General features: G+C 37.7%; 1 protein-coding gene across 2 annotated transcripts in view; it reads left to right on the top strand.

The window, feature by feature from the left end:
- UNC5C (unc-5 netrin receptor C) overlaps positions 1-23644 on the top strand; it is a gene marked incomplete at both ends in the record, with an annotated part of 331254 nt that overhangs the window by 228672 nt on the left and 78938 nt on the right. For both annotated transcript variants that reach the window (XM_083367827.1, XM_083367828.1), the window contains one exon: positions 19575-19678. In XM_083367827.1, the coding sequence (XP_083223953.1) occupies positions 19575-19678 (104 nt within the window). The remainder of the gene's footprint in view (positions 1-19574; positions 19679-23644) is intronic.

The raw sequence follows: 23644 nt of genomic DNA on the forward strand, positions 1-23644 counted from the left end.
AAGGACCACTAAAATCCGTGCCCTCCTGGCCTCCTCTTTGGCTGGCTGCCGACCCAAGGGGCCTCTCACTTTGGCACCTCTGCCTAACAGGGCACGCACCACGGTGATGTTTAGTCACGGTTGGCAGCCACGCACAAAGGGCGGTGATGGTCGATCTCTTTCAGCGGTAACTCATGTGGGATGATGATAGTTGACCTCAGGCAGTAAGACTTACAGGAGGCGATGGTAATCAGGTCTTGGTAGCAGCAGCTGGTGTACAACAGTAGTAGTCGATCCCTAGTAATAGCAACCTGCTTAGGATGATGTTAGCCAGTCTCTGATAGTAGCAACTTGCCTATGACAATGTTAGTCAGTCTCTAGTAACAGCGACTTGCCTAGGGCAATGGTGGTCAGTCTCTAGTGACGGAAACTTGCCTAAGCCAGTGGTAATCAGTCTCTGGTGACAGCAACTTGCCTAAGACAATGTTAGTCAGTCTTTGGTAACAATGACTTGCCTCGAGCGATGGTAGTCAGTCTCTCTCTGCAGCTCACAGGGGCCCTCCTTTATCTATTCTCCTCATCTGTCTCTGCCCTCATGATATGTAATTCCCCCCTTCCCTTCTTTATCCCCTTTTTGCCTCCTCCAGCGGATCCTATAAGATCCACTAAAAGACATAACCTCATCCCGGTCAAACTCTTTCCTGGCTGTCCCTTCGCCCAGCTGCCTCCAACAAGGGAGAAGAAATAAAACTTCCCAACTTACCCTCTCTCCCTCTCTTCATCTGGCCTTCTTACTCTCTCTCTCTGTCTCTTCACTTAGCTAGCTCTGGACAGCAGGCTCCATTAAGCTAAGCTCTCTCTCCTTTTCCTCAGCTGGCTCCGCCCAATCTCCCACCAAAAAAACCCTCCCTCCAGTCTCTTTCTCTCCCCCCTCCTGTCTGCTTCTTCCTCCCTTTTCTTCCCTCCTTAGAGCCGTGCCCCGCCGCCAGACCCACAGCAGCTGCCAGAGCTCCTCATTTCCCTGCCAGATCGGCAGGGTTCCCGCAAAACCTCACAGCCGGCCCCATTCTCACTCCAGCTCTGCTACAATCAATAAATAAAACTGTGACATGGAAAGCCAAGAGCAGCAAATAATGGTTCAGTACATTCAAATTAACAGAAATATTGTGAGCAGGCAGTTGAATGAAGATTCCCAGATACCAACAACAGCTTAACGCTTTCTCAGACGTAGGCAATTGGTATATCAATTGCCAATGAAACTCCCATCCAGAAAATAGAAGAGGCAAGTTATAAAAGTTGTGACCTCAAAGCCAAACATGGTCTCCAGAGCTTCTCCAAAAATTTTAACTGAATTGAATTATTAATGTGACAAAGGTAGAAGTAGAAAACGCATGAAAATTTATTGTGTTAACAATATTGGAAGCAATTTCTGCTGCTTTTTTTGTGCTGACTCTACTGACCTATGTAGGATTCTCAAGTCGTTCAAAAGATAAATGTTCGAATTCTGAAAAGCATTGCACAACTTGGCAATAAAACCTCTTAAGTTTAGTCACTTGATTCTCCATATTTATTTACTACACTGAACATAAATTGCAAAAAGTGGGAATAAGCCTGATTGTTAAACATATTGTGAATACTTCTTTTGGTGCTGAAGATTAAATGAAAATGAATAAGGCTTTATTTTTTCTCAAATTCACAATTCAACTTTGAATATTTATTTCCCTTGATGGATTCATGAACTTTAGAGTTGTACCATGTAGATCCATTAATCTGTCAGAACTGAAGTGTGCTGCAACTAATGGCCTTCCATCTAGAGAAACTGTCTGCAGTCAAACAGTTATTTTATCCAAATAAAGCTTTTGACAGGATAAATACAATCCATGGTAGTAGATTAGATCTGTGTAACCATTTCATTCCATTGCTTTTAGTAGGTTGAAGAAAGAATGGCTAACAGTCTATATTGCTTTAAACAGAAAAGAGAATAACATTGCAAAAAAGGTCCTTAACTTACAGCCATATTAATAGTATATTATTTCTCCCACTCTTTTCTTCCCTTCTTTCTTGGGCATTATTCAAGGCGAACCGAAACACAGATATTCCCCTTACTATACAAATATTTAATTTCCATTAATTTTCAAATAGCAAACTCTCTTCTAAAGCAGTATTTGCACTGGAGATTCTCATTCTACCATCACGTGGATAAAATGAGTTTACTCTGACTTAACAATGAAAGCCAGGCCCATTACTCAGAGTCAGCCTTTCTTTGCCTTTGGCGAAGTGAAATAAACAAGTTTTGGTGAATGCTCACTGGAAACTGTCTATCAGTCTGGCATTTAGCCTGACATTTTAGTGAAAGAGAATTGCACTTCTAATAAAATGAATAAATTCCAGAAAACCCTTTTATCAGAATGTGCAATTTTTCCATGAAATACTATAAAAGCTGTTAAAATAATTCATGGACAAGAATTCTTACAACACATAAAGGATCTTGAAATGGAAACATGCTTTGTTTCAGCATCATCTAATAAATCCTAATGTTCAAATTTCAAACTAATGCTTAAGGTTGGAGCTTTTCTTTAGTTTCCTGTGTAGGGTTGTTTTATTTGGTTTAGTGATGCTTGCAGGAAATTAAGGTAAACAAGTGATTACATAGTTGTTGTTTTTCCAATACCAAAGTGCACAAATTAAAAAAACCCTAAACTTAAAAGCCAGACCTACATGTTTTATCATTTGACTGCCACATATGGAATTGACATTCATAGATGAATTAAAACCATCATGTTTATTCTTATTGGAGCATTTTTAGTCCATCATTTGCATAAGAGTTGTATTTCATCCCTTCTATCCTCTTTCTAGCAAATGGAAGTCTACCATGTTTAAATTAAAATATGTTAAATTGACAAGTTGTCATGATGCAATTCAACACAGCATACCTTTCACACACCTCATTTTTCCAGTACTAGCTAAAAACTAGCAAGTGCATTTTGTTTGTCTTCTATTAACCATATATGTTCTCCAGATTTAAGATACGGTACTTATTTTACACGTGAAACTAGACAAGGGTGGTATCATACATATTTCTTTTTGTGGGTGGAATATGTTTTCTCATTGGAAAGAAAAATTTGAATTTTACTTATATCTGCTTAGGGGGGTTAAGAATAGCTAGTTGGTTGGATAAATTTATAAAGGCTACTTACAAAAAATAAAATGGATGATCCATACATAGCTCTAAATAGTAAAAAACCATCCTTAACATCTGTCTCCAGAAGCCTCAGTTTGCCATATCACCAAGAAAATACTGATGAACCACAGAAAGAAATTCTCTCCACGTTGAAATTAATACAAGAAACTTTTGCTTTAGCTCGTGATGAGATTAAAAATAACACAAGGGAGATAAAAGAACAATTTTCTAATTTAAATCTACAAACTCAGAAAATAATTACAGAGAAGGAACCAGCAACCCAGAAGATAGAAGGAAAACTAGAGAATGCTGACACAAACATTGAGGATCTAAAGGAAGAAACTAATGACCAGACTCAGATAAATGAACACTTAGAAGACACAAAGATAATATTGGAAATGGAAAAGATATTTTACAAACCAAGGTTTCAGAACATACTGGTAAGGATAAGGAAGGAGGGCTGATGGAATGGAAGATAAAGCCGTTAACAGAACTGTGGGTAACTGGAGAAGGAGGGAGGCTGTTTAATGAATATCAGTGGGCTAGTTCTTCAAAAAAATACTTTAACTAAATTGTTTCTCTTGTTTCAAATAATAATATGTTGTTGTTGTTGTTGTTGTTAGTTGCGAAGTCGTGTCCGACCCATCGCGACCCTATGGACAATGTTCCTCCAGGCCTTCCTGTCCTCTACCATCTTCTGGAGTCCATTTAAGCTTACACCTACTGCTTTAGTGACTGCATCCAGCCACCTCATTCTCTGTCGTCCCCTTCTTCTATTGCCCTCAATCTTTCCCAGCATTAGGCTCTTCTCCAGTGAGTCCTTCCTTCTCATTAGGTGGCCAAAGTATTTGAGTTTTAGCTTCAGGATCTGGCCTTCTAAAGAGCAGTCAGGGTTGATCTCCTCTAGGAATGACCGGTTTGATCGCCTTGCAGTCCAAGGGACTCGCAGGAGTCTTCTCCAGCACCATAGTTCAAAGGCTTCAATTCGTTAGCGCTCAGCCTTTCTTATGGTCCAGCTTTCACTGCCATACATTGCAAATGGGAAGACCATAGCCTTGACTATACACACTTTTGTTGACAGGGTGATGTCTCTGCTTTTTAGTGTGCTGTCTAGATTTGCCATGGCTTTCCTCCCAAGGAGCAAGCGTCCTTTAATTTCTTGGCTACAGTCCCCATCTCTGCAGTGATCTTGGAGCCCAGGAAAATAAAATCTCTCACTACCTCCATTTCTTCCCCATCTATTTGCCAGGAATTGAGAGGGCCAGATGCCATGATCTTGGTTTTCTTAATGTTTAGTTTCAACCCAACTTTTGCACTCTCCTTCTTCACTCGCAACAAGAGGCTCTTTAGTTCCTCTTTACTTTCTGCCATTAGAGTGGTATCATCTGCATATCTTAGGTTGTTGATGTTTCTTCCGGCAATCTTAATTCCAACTTTTGATTCATCTAGCCCTGCCTTTCTCATGATGTGCTCTGCATATAAGTTAAATAGGCAAGACGACAGTATACAGCCTTGCCGGACTCCTTTCCCAATTTTGAACCAATCAGTGGTTCCGTGTCCAGTTCTCACTGTTGCTTCTTGGCCTGCATATAGGTTTCTCAAGAGACAAATAAGATGGTCTGGTATGCCCATATCTTTAAGGACTTGCCACAGTTTGTTATGATCCACATAATCAAAGGCTTTAGCATAGTCAATGAAGCAGAAGTAGATGTTTTTCTGGAACTCTCTAGCTTTCTCCATGATCCAGCGTATGTTAGCAATTTGATCTCTAGTTCCTCTGCCTCTTCGAAATCCTGCCTGTACTTCTGGTAGTTCTCGATCCACATACTGCTGGAGTCTAGCTTGTAGAATTTTAAGCATAACTCAAATAATATACACAAAAATAAAGAAAGAATTATTTGATGATCCAAATGCACTGACTTGGAAAGTTGGTTGGCAAAGGAAGAAAGCTAGAGTAAGACTGAAGGAAACAGAAGATTTGACCTGTTAGAGGGGATGTTATATTACCAGTTAAATGTTTGAATATGGTTAAGAATAGATTGCTAGAAATAGAAGTATTATTATAACTAGATAGATAGGATTTGTAATCAGAATATCATATCTTCGGTATGAAAAGGGAAATAAGAATATGCTAGGAACTTGAATAAGGGAAGCTTTTGGTTACCCAAATATAACTTGTTCTGAAATTATAAATGATTGGGATATTTTGAACATGGAGGGGCAATTAAAATTTGAAAAAGCAAAAGTAGGATATAGACTGAGTAAATGGATATTGAGTGCAAATGCAATTAAGATATGCTTTGGTTAGAAAATATATTCTAAATTGATATTATTGACACTATTAGAAAAATGTAACAAATGTTGATAGGCAATTGTATATTTACTCACAATAATAAGAATTGTATTTGCTTAGTGTGGAAAAATGTCTATTATCAGAAGAAGAGAGGATGTACTGGAGGGTGTAATATTGGATTTAGTTTTAAGAAGCTTACATGTACCACGGAATCACTAATGGACTCAGTCATCACGTTGTCTATTAGACACTTGATTGTAAAAATAGAAAATTAATTAAAAAGCACAGCACTGAAAGGGGTACTGAAGCTCAGTCCTCTATCTTGGTAGCTTCTGGGGCCTGAGCTTTATTATTATTTTATAGCACTTCTAAAAAAACAGAAGGCTGTCTAAGAATATCAGCACTGATATTAAAAAATGCCTTTTACAAATTTTTCATAGAACAAATAGAATAGAAACAGACTTCACAGAACAAATCTGCATGATTTATCTCATGTATAGTAAATCACTCACCTTGTCTACTAAAACTGTATATAAAACTATATAAAAATGTTTCTTTGATATTTAAAACTCAAATGGATAAACATGCACGTTAACTATGCTTCCATATCTCTCAGTAACAATTATGTAAGTATTTATTAAGTAAAAGATGCAAGCTCTAGCATTTTACTGAGAGTATGTTTTTGGCAACAAGCACATATTTAGCCTCTGGGGAGCTTTCTGACTGTTAAATGTCAAAATAACTATTCATTTAAAGTACTAATAATGAGTCCAAGACAAATTTAAAAATGCTGCATACGTAGTTTTAAATGCTGAAAATGTTAAATTATGAAATGTATTTGATTTTGGGTTTTTGCCAGAGTAGTCATGACAGATTGCCAGCATATCATACTTAGATTTTTAATTGAAGTTATTGTTATCTAATGTATCAGGGTTATGTATCAGCATAGTTGATATGACTGTAATTAGCTTTCTATAGCAAGAATTATAGATGGTAACTCCTCTATGTTGAAGTTCTTCAAATGCTTCATTTAAGTGTTTCATCCATTGCTTCTTATGATAATAATAAGAAGAAGTTGGAAGGGTCCTTGGAGGTCATCTAGTCCAGCCCCCTGCTCAGGCAGGAAACCCTATACCGTTTCAGGCAAATGGCTGTCCAGTCTCTTCTTAAAAACCTCCAGTGTTGGAGCATTCACCACTTCTGGAGGCAGATTGTTCCACTGGTTAACTGTTCTAACTGTCAGGAAGTTTCTCCTTAGTTCTAGCTTGCTTCTCTCCTTGACTAGTTTCCATCCGTTGCTTCTTGTCCTGCTTTCAGGTACTTTGGAGAATAGCTTGACTCCCTCTTCTTTGTTGCAGCCGTTGAGATATTGGAACACTGCTATCATGTTACCCCTTACTCTTCTCTTACTACACATACCCAATTCCAGCAACCGTTCCCTATATGTTTTAGCCTCCAGTTCCCCAATCATCTTTGTTGCTCTTCTCTGTACCTTTTCTAGAGTCTCAACATCTTTTTTACATCGTGGTGACCAAAACTGGATGCAGTATTCCAGGTGTGGCCTTACCAAGGCATTGTAAAGTGGCATTAGTACTTCACGTGATCTTGATTCTATCCCTCTGTTAATGCAGCCTAGCACTGTGTTGGCTTTTTTGGCAGCTGCAGCACACTGCTGACTCATATTGAAGTGATTGTCTACTAAGACTCCGAGATCCCTCTCACAGTTACTACTATTGAGCAAGGTACCACCTATACTATATCTGTGAATTTGAGTTTTCCTGCCTAAATGTAGAACCTTGGTTCAATAATTTTGTCACTTGGTCGAAGAATGCAATAAGATTTGTCTGGCATGATCTGTTTTTGACAAACCCATGTTGACTTTTAGTGATGACTTTGTTTGCATCAAGGTGTTCGCTGATTTGTTGTTTGATTATCTTTTCCAGAATCTTCCCAGGTATTGAGGTCAGGCTGATAGGTCTGTAGTTTCCTGGATCTTTTTCCCCCCCTTTTTTGAAGATGGGAACTACATCAGCTCTCTTCCAGTCCTCTGGTAGTTCCCCAGTGCTCCAGGATCTTTGAAAAATATAGTACAGTGGTTCTGAGATCACGTCTGCCAGTTCCTTGAGAACTTTGGGGTGTAATCCATCTGGTCCTGGTGATTTGAACTCGTCTAGGCTGGACAGATGCTCACTTACCATTTTCTTGCCTATCTTAACTTGCGTTTCTATTCTGTTTTTTATGGCACTGGTTTTGGTAGGTTGGACTGTTTTTCCCCTTCATGTAAAGACAGATGCAAAAAATGAATTAAATAGTTCTGCTTTCTCCCTGTTGGTTGTCACCTTCTTGCCACTTTCCCCCACTAATGGATCAATCATTTCCTTAACTTTTTTCTTGTTTTTTATATGTTGAAAGAAGCTCTTTTTTGTTATTGTTGACTTTGGTCGCAAGCCTTAGTTCATTTTGAGCCTTAGCTTCCCTCACTTCATCTTTGCAAGCAAGGGCTATTTGCTGATATTCTGCCTTAGTTATGTGCCCCTCTTTCCACTTCTTATACTGTACTTGTCCTTTTTATCTTTCAATTTATCAGAGAGTTCTTTATGCAGCCATGCTGGTTTCTTTTGAGAGCTGTTATTTTTCTTCTTCATTGGTATTATGCTAGACTGGGCCTTTATTATCTCACTTTTCAAAATTTCCCAAGCTTCTTGAGTTGTTTTCCCCTTTAGGATTCTCATCCATGGAATTCTTCCCAAGGTCTCTCTAAGTTTATTGAAATTAGCTCTTTTAAAGTCCAAGACTCTAGTTTGGCTGTGTTCTATTGCTTGCGCTTCCAGAATGTTGAATTCCAATATTGCATGATCACTTCCCCCCTAGGTTCCTGTGGCTTCGACACTTTCTATCATTTCATCTCTGTTAGTGAGAAGTAAATCCAATATGACTAATCCCCTAGTTCTCTTCTCTACTTTTTGGGAGAGAAAGTTGTCTGCTAGGTTTGTTAGGAATCTGTTTGATCTTCCACTTGGTGCAGAGTTTGTCTCCCAGTTGATATCAGGGTAATTAAAGTCCCCCATTACTATTGTGATGTGCTTCCTACATACCTTAGTTAGCTGACTAGCAAAAAGTTCATCTATTTCCTCTGCTTGGTCGGGCGGCCTATAGTATACACCTATGGCAATGTCATTTTTCCCCTTTTTATATTGACCCAAATGCATTCAAGTTTACAGTTTTCATCATTGTTGTGCTCTATTTCTGTAGAGATAAAGTAATTTCTTATATAGAGAGCAACTCCACCTCCTCTTTTGTTTAGTCTGTTTCTTTTACATAATTTAAATCCCTCTAGTTGTGTGTTCCATTTGTGGGTTTCGTCCCACCATGTTTCCGTAATGGCAGCAATATCATATACGCCCTCATTTACCTGTACTTCTAGTTTACCCTGCTTACTGTTCATACTGTGTGTATTGGTGTATAGACATTTGAGTCCTTTATGACTGACCCTGTGTTTACTTGCTACATAACTTGTGTGGTGTCTGTGTGATGTATTGATTCTAGCCAACCAGGGATATATCAGAAAATTGTTGCTTATTAGCTAATTGTGACACACTAGCTATTTGTGTCATTTGATCAATATGTAACTATCAATTCATAGACTTTCATGTAATGTTGAACCTTTTATGCAACTTCCTAATTCTCATGGTTTATAATTAATATTTTGTACCATAATAATGATAATAGCAGCAACAATGTCATTCTGACTAAAATAAAGGATCTTTGAAATTATTCTTTTAAAAAAGGAAAATTGGAAAAAATGCCCCTATGATAATTAAAAAAAATACTACAAAGTGAATTTAGAAGCAGCAGTTTTAAATTTTTTAATATATGCTTTTGGACTTAGGTAAATACCTGCATTGTTTATTTTGGAGAGTTAGGCAATGTGAAAATCCTCTCATTTATGTTGGCAGGATAATTACTGTTAAATGATCAAACCCTTGGCCTGAAATAAAACAGTAACAGTGGTAGTACTGAAAATTTAATCTTAGTGAAATATACAGAATAGTCACCACAGGTCATTCACAACATTTAAATTACAACAATGACAGATTTCTTATAAACACAGAATGCCCTTTCTAAGCTTATGTTGGGTGGAGAAGAAAAAAGGTCTGGCCCTACAGACTCTACAGGATAGTGGGAGACCTTCTCTGTCTCCATTATGTCCAAAATTCTATGATTTTATCACAATTCTGTTCACATTCAATCTGGATAATAAATCAAGAATTAGTAAAAAAAAAAATAGCCTGATCCAATGGTTAAAATATTTAAATACCAAATCCTAATGAAATGTGACTTCAGAGACTCCAACGTTTGTAACAAATACAAACAAAAATGAAACAAAATAGAAACGGCAACAATGCTGATTAATGCTTTTGGGGGAAAGGACACATGATTACAGTATTTGTTTTAAAGTAAGGAAATAAGAATATTTTCACACCATTCTAAGTCCTTCCCTTCAAGTATTTTTGTAATTCCTCAGCCATTATCCTGAAACTTTAGAACAGACAATGAATATCCCAATGTATTATGGTCTTATTGCTTGAATCAGGTATTTTAAAATTACTTAATATTATTACAAAATAATCATACATTGATTATTGGAGAAGACATGTTTATTATTTGAATGAATGGCCATCTAGAGAGACCATCAACCTCTTTTAAAGGTTTTAGCAGCTCCTGGGAAGGCTGTGGTAGCTCTCCCCAAGGTGAAGGAATATAGTCGGTGTTAACATTGAAAGTACCAGACTGTATGAAACCAAGCTCAGAACAACCAAGCTGGAAGATTTGGAAAAACTGGTGAATATATCTATAATGACTTACCTGTTTAGAGTTAAAATAATTTTCCTAGAATGTCATTCTAGCTTAACCTACTTACTGTATTTATATAACCACCCATCTCACATGAAGTTAACAATCGTTCCGTTATCTTCAACTTGTAAAAACCAGCAATGAATCAGACGGATTAAATAGAAATTCCTTTCTGTTGGAAATGATTCTGTAGGAATCTTGTGAAAAATATCATCATTTGATAATGATTTCTTACACTAAATAAATTACAACAAATCTACCAATGTTTGCCTATAATAATTATTCTTACTTTTAGTGAACCTTTAATAGCCTGTACTAAAAGTGAGACCCCTTAAACACAAGCAGGCCCCATAGACATTTATTATATAAATTACATTAAATGTTCAAATTGATTGACGTTTTCTTCTTCCTCTTCTACCTGTTCTTGTGTATATATGTATATGTATAGGATATATACATCCAATATACTGTACATATGCATATATTGGATGCATATATCCTATCGATACCTTTCCAGAAATAAACGTTTCTGTAAGGTACTACTGGTGAAGCATTTCAATCTGAATCCTTAGGTTTCCTTGATAAATTATGATATACTTAAGTGGTGGGGATGTTGAATTGAAGTAAAATGCAATGTGTGTTTCCAACGTTCGTGTAAATCTAGTGATAACCCTTCTACCATAGATATAGCTATCTGTGTTACAGAATAAAGCTTTGTCTAAATAATGTATCTTCATATAATCATAGATATATGTTTTAAATAGCTTATTGTCTTATTGTAAAAGAGCCATGTTACTTCATGGTAGCTAATCATAAAACCAGAAATCTGGTGGCAACTTTTCCGACTAACTTATGAATTTAATAAAATCTGTCATTCAGAAAAGGTCTTAGCAGATTTCTCATTTTTACCCTCATCTTGGAATCTTAACTGTCATTATGTATGTGTCAACATTTGAATTTGAAAAATCCGTAAGTGGATGATTTCCCTGGTCTTTAAAGTTGAATAATTTGAAATTATGTGTTGAAAATGGTGCTTAGACATGACAGTATTCCTCAAAATCAAGATTTCTGTTGCATAAAAATATAAATACAAGCTATTCTAGTTTATCATAGAATTCTGCTGCTTTTGTTTAAGAAGTCTTAGCTAGGATTACTGACAAATACATGTGAAAGAAATAAGTCCTTAAGATCTACCAAGGGCAGAAATCCATCTGGTTTTTTGATAGTAATGCAGCATAGTGCAGTATGTGCCTAGTTTACATTTAATTCCTGGCTGACAAGTGTCTGTTTTTCATGCCTATTCATTAGTCACCCTTGTATTACCACTGCCTTGAAGGCACTTCACCTAACTCTTATCACATTTTGCAGAACATGATAAAAGATATCCTTTAGCTTTACCCATAAACAATTTCCATCATAGTAAAGTCCAGCAAAGGTATCAGAAGGATATTAAGTGACCATTTTTTCAGGGGAAAAATTTGCTATGGATTATGAATTTAAATTGGAAGTGATAAGGCAAAATAAAATTTGATCTTAACTGACAAAGAAATGCCATGCTTATTCAAATGTAAAAGAAATACACGAAAAGAGATAACCTGAAGGAAAAGGAGAGGCTACTTGTTAGAAACCCACTACATTATTTTATTTTCTCAGAGATATAACTATGTGTTTTTGTAAGATTGAGACTTCCTATAGTCTATTATTAAGTGGAATAAATTAACTCAGAAATATGATTGCTTCTTCTGTTTCTCAAGCTTACTATGGAATGTTCCTAACTTGAGGCCTTGAAGATGTGTCTTTCTCAGGTGTTGCGATGGTTGGCATGCTGGTTAGGGAGAATATGTCCAACACACCTTGAAAGACCCAAACTACGGAACTATTAAGATGCACTGGATCAATATTTTAAGAGCAAGATTTCTGTATCTGAAATGACTTAGTGTTCAGTCAACCACCTTGACTTTAGTGAATTTAATGCCAGGGTATTTTTAAATTATTAAAATCATTTTAATGAAAATTAGTGGAAGAACTGTTGATGAATTCTCTGAGAAAGTAAATATAAGTAAGGTGAGATTGAACTGCATATTTTTAAAAAGAGAACTTTGGGTTCTTTTTAATTTATGCCACGAACAATGAGTTGAATCTCACTGTTGTTTGGAGGTTTTCAGGCACAGGTTTGTATTTGCAGAAACTTATTCTGAACTTGGCTATCTTCAAGCTGATGCACCTTCTAAGAGGTTTGCACTGAAGTTCCTAGAATTCTCCGTAGCATCTCCGATTTCCCAACACAACTGTAGGGTACCAGTTTGGGGGAAAGTACTTAGATATGCAAATACATTCAGTGCAATAATCATAATAGACCACATGAACCCTGAAGGGCAACATTGGATCTGGATTTTTAAAGTTCCAACAGAAAATGGGGAAAAAATCAATTTCCAGTGCTGATTTCTACACTGTAAGCAATTCTTTCATTAGATAAATTGTGAAAAAAAATTATACCTTCCTTTTAGACCAGGGATCCACAACTCCTGGTCTGTGGACCAGTAGTGGGCCATGGTATGCCAGCAACCAGGCTGCACAAACAAGCAAAGCCCCATCCATGAGATACAGGCAGCACACAAAACCACGCACCCCCTGGTTCACGGAAAAACCTCTCTCCACGGAACCAGTCCCTGGTGCCCAAAAGGTTGGGGACCTCTGCTTTAGACAAAAAAGAGGTTGTGTTTAGCACATGGTAGGCAAAAGACTGGAATTGCAGCGAGAACATAACTTCTGCATAGCACACAGACTTGTAGTCGTACATCTACAATACATTTACTAACCTTCTTACCTCTTTTTTGTACTTGTTTTATATATAATGGAATTGCCTCCAATAAGCATATTTCACAGCTAATCAGCGTCTGTTAATGTAGGGGATTAGTGGATTACCATTCTAAGTTCACAAAAGGAAGCAACCAACAAATTCTGCTGCCTTATAAATACACAATTACACCCTTTTTTTAAAAAGGGTATTATTCACTTGATATTCTCCAATGGGAACTTAAAGGACATTGCAGCTTATTGTACCAGTTGATATTAGACGTCTATTTAGTTTATAGATCACTGACCTGGTGGACAGTCCTGGTGTCATTTCAAGGGTTAAAACCAGGTCATTCCATGCTGATGGCAATAAAGAAAAAGAAAAGAAACTCCTTCCAAAGTGTGTGTGTAGTGGGAAAATGTTATCTGTGGTTACCTGAGTCAGTTTTCTCAGCAGACAGAAGAGAATTTAGGGTGTTAGGAAGCAGTAACAACGAATTATCACTGCTACAAGTTAATGAAGCTGTTTCTAGAATGATTCTTTCGTAAACATAGTATGTTAGGAACAGAGAAGATTAAAAACTTGTACGTTAAATTCAAGTTTAAATTAATGCTTTAGAGAGCTAAAACCAGACTCCAAGAACTAGCTTAGATTTTTATCTATTCCAAGTATACTCCTTTTTCTTTCACTTCAGTAAATATAAATGTTCCTAGTTTATTTTCTTGATGTTCTTTATTACTGTATCTACGTATGCTACCGCAATTGTTACTGTATTTTTCTCTTTGTCATCTTAAGTTTAAAATGGCACGGTGCCATAATAATCTCTCTATATATAGAAATGCAAGCTGTGTGAAGCAGCGAAGGGATTTTAGCATATTTTGTGCCTGAATAAAAAGGGCATTTTATTTATTGCATTTATATTCTACCTCTCCCCCTGAGATTCAAATTCATATAAGAGGAGGGGGGGTTATCTCCCATTATCTTATTCCTCCAACAACTATGTGTCATAAACTGAGCTAAAAAAGGGACTGATCCGAGCCATTGATTGTGGATTTAAACTCAGAGTTCTCAGTCCAGAATAAACTACTCATCAGTCTCAGAATTACAGAATACAGAATAACAGAGTTGAAAGGGACCTTGGAGGTCTTCTAGTCCAACTCCCTGTTCAGGCAGGAAACCCTACCTACATCATTTCAGACAAATGTTTGTCCAATCTCTTCTTTAAAACCTCCCGCAATGGAGCACCAACTTCTGAAGGCAAACCATTCCACTGATTAAATTTTCTAACTGTCAGGAAATTTCTCCTTAGTTCTAGGTTAGTTCTCTCCTTGATTAGTTTCCATCCAGCCCTTTAACCCAAGTTGGCTGGCAGAAGAACATAAATTCAACAGCAGATTAAGCTAATACAGAACAGTTCCAACTACACATTTGCAGGCAGCAGGCTAATTGCTTTGCCCTCCAATTGCTTGGTAGTTGTTCATTTCTCCACACTGCTGGCTGGTTGTAGCAACGAATGCTGCACTGCAGCAATTTGTATCATGGGAACTGAACAACACATACTGTAGGTATTTGTCCTGCTGGAGCATTTGTCCTTGTGCCTTTCTGCTCACACATATACAAAAATACTGTCAATGACATTATAAAGGAAAGTACCTGGGCAAAATAAAATTTCTTCTAGCTAAGCACTGATTGAAAAAGGAAAATATTAAAAGTGGAGATGAGTCTCAGGGCATAGGGTAAGGGTGCCACTCTGTCTATGTTGTCATTTGCAACCCAAGGCAATTGCTTTATTCTTTATGATGGTTGGGCCAGTTCTAAACAGTGAGCCCCTTGAACTTAACTTTGACTACTGTCCACATACCATTGAATCGTATAGAAAAATTGATCACAAAGTGCTGCACTTTTTCAGTTTTACCCCAAATCATCTCCACTTGCAAATTAATGTATCATAATTTATATAAATGGTTATTGACCAAGTTTAGGAAACTGAAGCAAGCAAATAAATGAACCATCTCAACTAGTAATATTATTGCTAGTAATCACTAGGATATTATTTTATTAAATATAATAATCAGTGCCAATCCCTAAGGAGAAATGAAGGAATAATAAGGAGAATACGTGATTTTATAAAATGTTAGCAGTCAATTAAATTATATTTAATTACATCTGAATTTAATATTTATGTTGCAGTACATGTTTCTATAAAAATGTTTTTGTAGGGTAAACTAAAAGATCCTTCACAGTTTCAATGATTTGCCATGGAACTTCCTCGACAGAAATAATCAAATCTTTAGGAGACCTGAAGTCATCTCTTTATTAGCAGTAATTATACCCATCCACTTTGCTCAGTGCATTCTGGATTCATGCACACAAAGCAAAATGGCAGTGTGCCATTTCAACAAATGACTGGCTAAGAAATTATTTTCAAAACAACTTGGAAAATCAAGCCGTAAAATAAATACCTAATTGTAAGGCCCTGACATTTTCGGTATTCATCTGTATATAGCAGGGGTCAGCAACCCGAAACAGCAAAAGAGCCACTCGGAACCGGTTCCGTCATACATACACAAAGTGGGAGCCGCAAAATGTGCGCGCGCATGTGGGCACGCACGCGCATGCGCAAAACAAGCAAAAAATACACCACCCCCTATGCCCACACCGCATCCTGAGCTGCACGCACCTGTCGCTGCCCAGTGCCGCCAGTTTACGCGGAGGGGGGAGAGACGGACTCGCAGGCGATGGGCACTGGGTTGCGGCGGCACCTTCAGCCCGGGCACCGCCGGAGACACCCAAGCGCCCTCCCCCTCTCCCGGGACCTCCAAACCTCTGCGTTTGATGAATGCAGCAGCTCTTCAAATGTGGAGGCGGAGGTTTGGGGAGCTGCGCAGCTCTCTAAACCGCCGCTGCCCCGTTTGCAGAGCTGCTGCATTCCTCCACGTTTGAAAGAAACATGAACAAACGCAGCAGCTGTGCAAAGAGGATGGTAGCAGTTTGGAGAGTACGTGCGCACCTCTCCAAACCGCCGCCGTCCCATTTGGAGACCTGCTGCGTTTGTTCATGTTTGACGAGTGCGGCAGACCTCCGAACGGAACAGTGATGGTTTGGAGAGGTGCGCGTGCACCTCTCCAAACCGCCGCCATCCCGTTCGGAGACCTGCTGTGCTCGTCAAACATGGACGAACACGGCAGCTGTGCAAACGGGATGGCGGCGGTTTGGAGAGGTTCGGGTGCACTCTCCAAACCGCCGCCGCCCGTTGGGAGACCTGCCGCGCTCGTCAAACATGGACGAATGCGGCAGCTGTGCAAACAGGACGGCGGTGGTTTGGAGAGTGCGCGCGCACATCTCCAAACCGCCGCTGTCCCGTTTGGAGACCTGCCGCGTTCGTTCATGTTTGACGAGCGCGGCAGACCTTCGAACGGGATGGCAGCAGTTTGGAGAGGTGCGCGCGCACTCTCCAAACCGCCGCCGCTCGTCGGGAGACCTGCCGCGCTCGCCAAACATGGACGAACACGGCAGCTGTGCAAACAGGCCGCGGCAGCTTTCCCAACGAGCGGCGCCACTGCCCATTCGGGCGGAGGTGCGCACACACCACTGCCCGTTCGAAGAGGTGCACGCACACCGGGCGACTGGGAGCCGCAGGAGACGGCTCAAAGAGCCGCATGTGGCTCCGGAGCCGCGGGTTGCTGACCCATGGTATATAGAAAGCCATTCTCAAATGAACAAAAGACAGGCTAAGCAGATATAAACACCTCTTTTTTTAAAAAAAAAGGTCAAAGAGGGACTTCTGGTTAGGCATCGTGGCATGACGGATGCAGGAAGTCAGGGCTCTGTCTTCCATGTTTGATTTCACCCTGCTGGGGACCCTAAAAAGGGTCAAAAGTTGCCCCAGAGATGCGACAAAGAAAGAGGGTGAGGAGAGACCCTCACCGATCACGGAGGGGTGATGACCCTTCCACTGGATCCGAGGAAGCCCTCCAAACTGGCAGAAGAAAGACTGGCTACATTTGTGTGGCCAGTCAGAAGCTGCTGACAACCAAAGATAAGCATTAACTAACAATTTTTGAGCAACTTGGATGGAACTGGGTGAGACTTTATTCTCTTTTTGTGACCTTAATGCTACTTTCCTGGAAAAAAGAATGCCCAAAGCAAAGAATCCTCCCCGATGAGAGAGGGAAGGAAAAATTTTGCCCCGCTCCCTCTGGAAAAGAAAAGCAGCAAATTAATTGCTTTGTGGGAAAATAGAGAAAATTACAAGATTAATTTGGAACTAATACAGATATATAGCTTTGAAATTTGGGAACTAAAAGTACCTTTGAGACTTTTTTTAGAAAAGATATTTGAAAGTCTGTAAAATAGGCTTGGGTTTGGAAAGCTGGAAGATGGCGTCAACAACATTTAGTGGTGAATCATGGCACTACAATTTATTATGCTTAAAGGAAACTTGGCTTGATAAGACCTTTTGTTGTTCCTGGAAATTTTCACTTTTGCAAACTGCAGCTTGGAAAAGGGAAAAAACAACAACTCTTGGGCTGCTTATCTGTGTTGGGGAGCCTATTGGACCATAAAGACTATATATAAAAACAAAATGGATGTTCCATACTTAGCCTTAAATGATAAAAAACCATCTTTAACACTTGTTTCCGAAGCACTCAGCTTGATATACCAACAAGAAAATGTTAATGAATCTCAGAAAGAAATTCTATGTTGAAATCAATCTAAGAGACAATTGTTTTATTTCATGATGAGACTAAAAATAATACAAATGAGATAAAACAACAATTTTCTGATCTAAACTTACGAATCCAGACAATGACTACAAAGAAGGAACTAGTAACCCAGAAAACAGAAGGAAAATTAGAAGAAACGGATCCAAAGATGGAGGATCTAAAGGAAGGAATTAACAGAAACCGAAAAATGAACAATTGGAAGATGCAGTGAAAATGGAAAAGATATTGGAAATGGAAAAGATATCTTACTTGTCAAGATCTCAGAACACATTTGAGGATAAGGAAGAAGAGCTGATTGAATGGATGATAAAGCTGTTAGGAGAAATGCTGAATATTGACAAATAAGAAATGAAAAGAAAAACTGAAGGAGAAGGATGGAGGCTGTTTAATGAATATAAATGGGTTGAGCGTTCTTCCAAAAATACTTCAATCAAATTGTCTTCCTCATTCCAAACAAAAACAAAAGGAAGAATATACAAGAATATACAAAAACAAAGGAAGAATTACTTGATGATTCAAATGCACTGACTTGGAATGTTATTTGGCAAAGGAAGAAAGCTATTAGATGGGATATTATACTATTAAATGTTTGAATATGGTTAAGAGAATAGATAACTGTTAGAAATAAAAGTATTATTACAATTAGAAGGATAGGATTTGTAACTAGAATATTATACTTTGTTATGAGATGGGAAATATGAAAACTCTTAAAAGGGTTTGAATAAGAGAAGCTTTTGGTTACAGAAATATAATTTATTATGAGAAAATTATAAGCAATAGAGATATTTTGAACATCGATGGGAAATTATTTTTTTAAAAAAGTGGGAAAAACAGGATATTGATTGAACGAATGGATTTTAAGTGCAAATTCAACTGAGCTATGTTTTGGCTAGAAACGATATTACAAACTGACACTATCAATATTATGTATAATACCAGAAAAATGTGATGAAGATGTCTATATTGTATTAACAGTAATAAGAATTGTATTTGCCCAGTGTGGAAAAATGCATACCACCAGAAGAGAGGATCAAGGAAGCACTGGATGGTGTAGTATTGGAACTAGACTGAGAAACTTAATATCTACCACTGAATTACCAATGGACCCAGACAACACGTTGCTTATTAAGTACTCATGATTGTAAAATTAGAAAATTAATAAAATATTTATTTAAAAAAGTCAAAGAACAATTTATCCTCAAACTGTCCTTAAATCTTTCCCTCCCCATCTCTTACTTTGTCTGGTACAAGTAATAACTGGAATTCATTCCTATAAAGCTAAGTGCAGAGCAGTAGGAACAAAACATATTGCCTAAGATACTACTCTCCATTAATAATAGTAGTCATAGCAGAGTATAATGGAGATCTTTCATTAAAAATGCTCCTTATACATTTTCTTGATACATGGCCATCACATCACCTTAATGGTTGGTGCTTTACTGGTATTCTAATTAGGAAATGCTGGATCAATCTTATTCTGGTCTACACCAGTTCAATCTAATGAACCACAATTCCATTCCATTTATTTTTGCAACAAATCTTCCTTCCTTCCTTCCTTCCTCCCTCCCTCCCTCCCTTCTTTCATTTTTTCTTTCTTTCTTCCTTAAAAACAGTCTCACAAAACTTAAGAACTGCAATCCATTTATTAGTCCAGGAGATACAATTTCAAAAGTTTTGTTTCAAAATCTCTTGTCTTTAACCATAACAAATAGTATAAGTAAATATGTTTTCCTCCCGTCCTAGATTTACGGAAAACCTTTGAACAGGAACCATTAGGAAAGGAAGTATCTTTGGAACAAGAAGTCCTACTCCAGTGTCGCCCACCTGAAGGAATCCCAGTGGCTGAGGTGAGTGACAGGAGTCTTTGAAGGGTGGGGAAGTGAAGGTATTATCCTGAGACCTAATCTGGGCTAATGGTGCAGTGAATTAGGTGATGGCATGATAAATGGAAGGTAATGGACATGTAACTGCCTGCTGTTGGTAGAATAGATTGATTGGGAGCTGATTAATGACTTCAGAGTCAATTAAAATGCCCCACTAGGCAGAGTTACAATGGGATGCTTCCTTCCACTCTTATGCTTCCTGTGATGAAACAAGAACACAACTAACATTAGTCTCTTAAGACAGGCACAGTGTAGAATGTATGAATATAACTCTTTCTTCCCCCACCAGGCCATGCCAACATTCTAATACTGAGATAACCAGCTTTCATACATATTATTAAAATAATTTTAATGCTGCATTTAGTTTTACAGCTATGATTATACATATGGTGACTTATTTAAACTGCATCACGATAAGTATGCACCTGCTGTGGTCTGATAAGGATCTGGAACAAAGGAAAACTATAATCTAACTTTTAATGTTCCATGTCTGTTTTACTTAACAGCAATTAAAAACACATGAAATAAGTATCTTGATATCTATCTTGAGGAAGTGACCCTACTGAGTAAAGGAAAAAGCTATAAATGTTCTGACTAGGGAGTCCATCTGTTAAGAAAAGTCTGCCCTCCAAACTTGGAGGTCATGCTGCTTTTAAAAATGCTTTTAAATTGGACTTACAAACTTACATTTCTTCTACTTTTTGAATAGAAGTATATAATACTTGCTTTATATTGAATAAATAAAGGCTTTATAATACAGTTCATAGTAAAAACTTTCTACTGGTTGGAACTGTTTGGTGGGATGCCTCACCAAATGACTTTTGAACATTTGCTTCAAGGCAAGATTTAGAAATCCTAAAATATGCAAAAAAAAAAAGCTTTACATATTAAGCTACAAATATATTTATTGCCATATTACATAATTTGTCTAATATATCTATCAGCTGTTCTAATTCCAGATAAAGATAAAGGTTCTTCTGGATGTCCAAATCATAACAGAAATGAAGCCAATTTATGGTATAACTATAATATATATTTCTCTTTTTGGCTTTTCCTCTTATTGGCTATGATAATCTTTTGGTGAGGGGAGTCCTGTGATATATCTTGCTTTTCCTAAAAGTTTTTAATGCTTTCTGATTTCATGGATTTCTAGTTATTGGTTAAGTAGCTGCAGAAAAATATATAGGAAAAGTTATGCATTTGTAAATTGGTACTAGCAATATACCATTAGAGTTATAAGAAGAGTAGTAGGGAGGGAGGTATAAGTCTACCAACAGGCCTGGCTTTTATAGAGACTTCCATTGGATTTCCTGAAATTCTTCCCAAAGTGAAGAATTCACTTTGGAATATGACACCTATTATGTTGTGAAATTGTGGCCAATTATTTGATTTATTACATATCAAGTTTTCTCTAGGAGAGAGAGATGAAGAGAAGGATTCCCCATCATTTTATCCCATAACTACCTCTATTACTAAAACTAAAGATGGATTTCAACCTAGCTTGCCTCTGTGATTGAAACAGATGTTGCTCAATTGTATATGCATATTCTCCTACTTTACCTGGTCTGTTTTGTGTGTAGCAGTGACTTGGAAAATAGGAAGGTTATACTGAGTTGAGATCATTGGCAACTGAAGCGAGTGACTGCTGGTGGAATGCATTTGCTTATATTTGGACATGCTGTTATTACAATAGCAGCACAAAGGAAGGTATATAGTTAGAAACTACACACCAGTCTCAAAATTAAGAATACAGAATAGCAGAGTAGGAAGGAACATTTGAGGGCTTCTAGTCCAACCCCCTGCTCAAGCAAGTGTCCCTATATCATTGTAGACAAATGACTGTCCAATCTCTTCTTAAAACCTTCCAGTGATGGACCACCCTCAACTTCTGAAGGCAAAACTGTTCCAGTGATTAATTGTTCTCAGTGACAGTAAATTCCTCTTTAGTTCTAGCTAGATCTCTCCTTTAAAAGTTTCCATCCATTACTTCTTGTCCTGCTTTGGAGAATAGGTTGACCCTTTTCTTATCTGTGACAGCCCCTCACATATTGGAAAACTGCTATCACGTCACCCCTAGTCCTTCTCTTCATTGCAGTAAGCATACCCAGTTCTCACAATCATTCATTGTAGGGTTTAGCCTCCAGACCCTTTATCATCATTGCTACTCTTTTCTGCACTCTTTCTTGAGTCTCAACAACTGTTTTAGATCAGAACAGTAAATATAAAATAAAATCTCTTCTCAGCCATGGAAGCTTCCTGGAGGACTTAGGGCCAGTCTCTCTCTCTCTTAGCACGACCTACCTCACAGAATCATTATGGGGGAAATAGCAGGAGGGAATGCCCCTTGAGCACCTGAAGGAAACGTGGGATACAAACATAATATATAGACAAGGAGGAAATCAAGAAGAGGTCCTATTTCTCCAATACAATGCATTTCCAGAAAGGTAGAAGCCATTTTTACAGCTTAGCAATAACACATTGATTATTCTTAATCCACACCTTATATTTTCTCAGTCTGCCACGTGCAGAAGACCTTCCAGATAAGTAAATCAAAATATAATGTCATCATTTTGGTAACGAGATGCTTGTCATTCTCTTTGCTGACCGATTTCTCAGGGATTCTTTTAAATTAGCTGAGCCAGTCTGTACAAGCATAGCTCAAAGTATATCCTGATTTCTTAAAACAGCAGCAGATAAATATAATTACATGGTTAATGTATTTTACTCCTTTTCCATTTTTATTTTATAGACTGGTGCAATGAGATTAATAATTTAATGCGGAGATAGGTTGGAAGCCAGCGTTTTGATAATGGTAGAATTAATCAACTAGTATTCTCAAGAACTTATCAGCTTCTATGCTTCTGAATTGCCTAACAACCAGCTGTTGCATAGTGACAAGAATATTTATAATGGGGCACATCATATCGCAATTGCATGATGGTATTTAGGGACTTCATTACCTTGGTAGAAGCTGAGATTATTTATGACTGGCAGATTGACTAGGTTCTAAATTATGCTCAAGACACGTCCCTCCCAGAGTTTGAATAGTTTTGTCCCCAAAGCAGAAATGATTGCGCGCCAGACAAAGAAGAAACACCATTAATAGAAAGAGAAGTTTTCAGGGTTTTTTGTATATCACATTCAACAGTTAAAAACATTAGCTTTTTGACAGGGGGAAAAAGTAATTAAAAACAAATAGTTTAAAATGTTATATAAGACCATGAAAAAAAAGACTATAAAGTCAGAAAAGATTTTTAAAATCTTTGTAAATGTTGTTCTCTTAAATCAAACAGTCTAAGAGTTGCACAGACAAAAAAGGATAATTTTATTTAACCATATATTTCATTGTTGATATTTCTGGCTGTGTTTTTTTCAATAGAGCTAAACACATTTCATTATAATATGTATTTTCAATTAGAAAGAGTCATGTTTGTTTTTACCATGCTGGGCAACTTGTATGTGGACAAACTAACACATGTATACATAAAATATTTGGAAATAACATAAAATATTTGGAAAGAAACAAAGAGGCAGCCCACAGCATCTTCCCCCCTCCCTTACAGTAATATAGCAGAACCCAGAATAATAGAAGAAATAGAATTAGAAAGAGAACTAGAAAAAGCCCATTAAACAGTATGGGTTCTGACAGGACCCCTGTTCTATAGTATCTTCTAAATTTTATATATTTATATATTTGAATTTATTAGCTGCCCAACTCCAGTGGACTCTGGGCAGGAAATCTCTCAACTAACAGTAAATAGGACAGGCTTTGTGTTAGTTCAACAAGAGGTAGATGATGCTGTGAAAGATTTACATCACTAAGTAAGGAAATAACACACACACACTACCTCAACTTCTGGAATGTCATCCTCCTTGACATGTTAAGATTTGGGTTATCCCTTGTTAGCATCAAAGGCATTCAGAAAATGC

The sequence above is a fragment of the Vipera ursinii genome, assembly GCF_947247035.1.
Source record: "Vipera ursinii genome assembly, chromosome: 7".
In the NCBI taxonomy this organism is placed as follows: Eukaryota; Metazoa; Chordata; class Lepidosauria; order Squamata; family Viperidae; genus Vipera; species Vipera ursinii.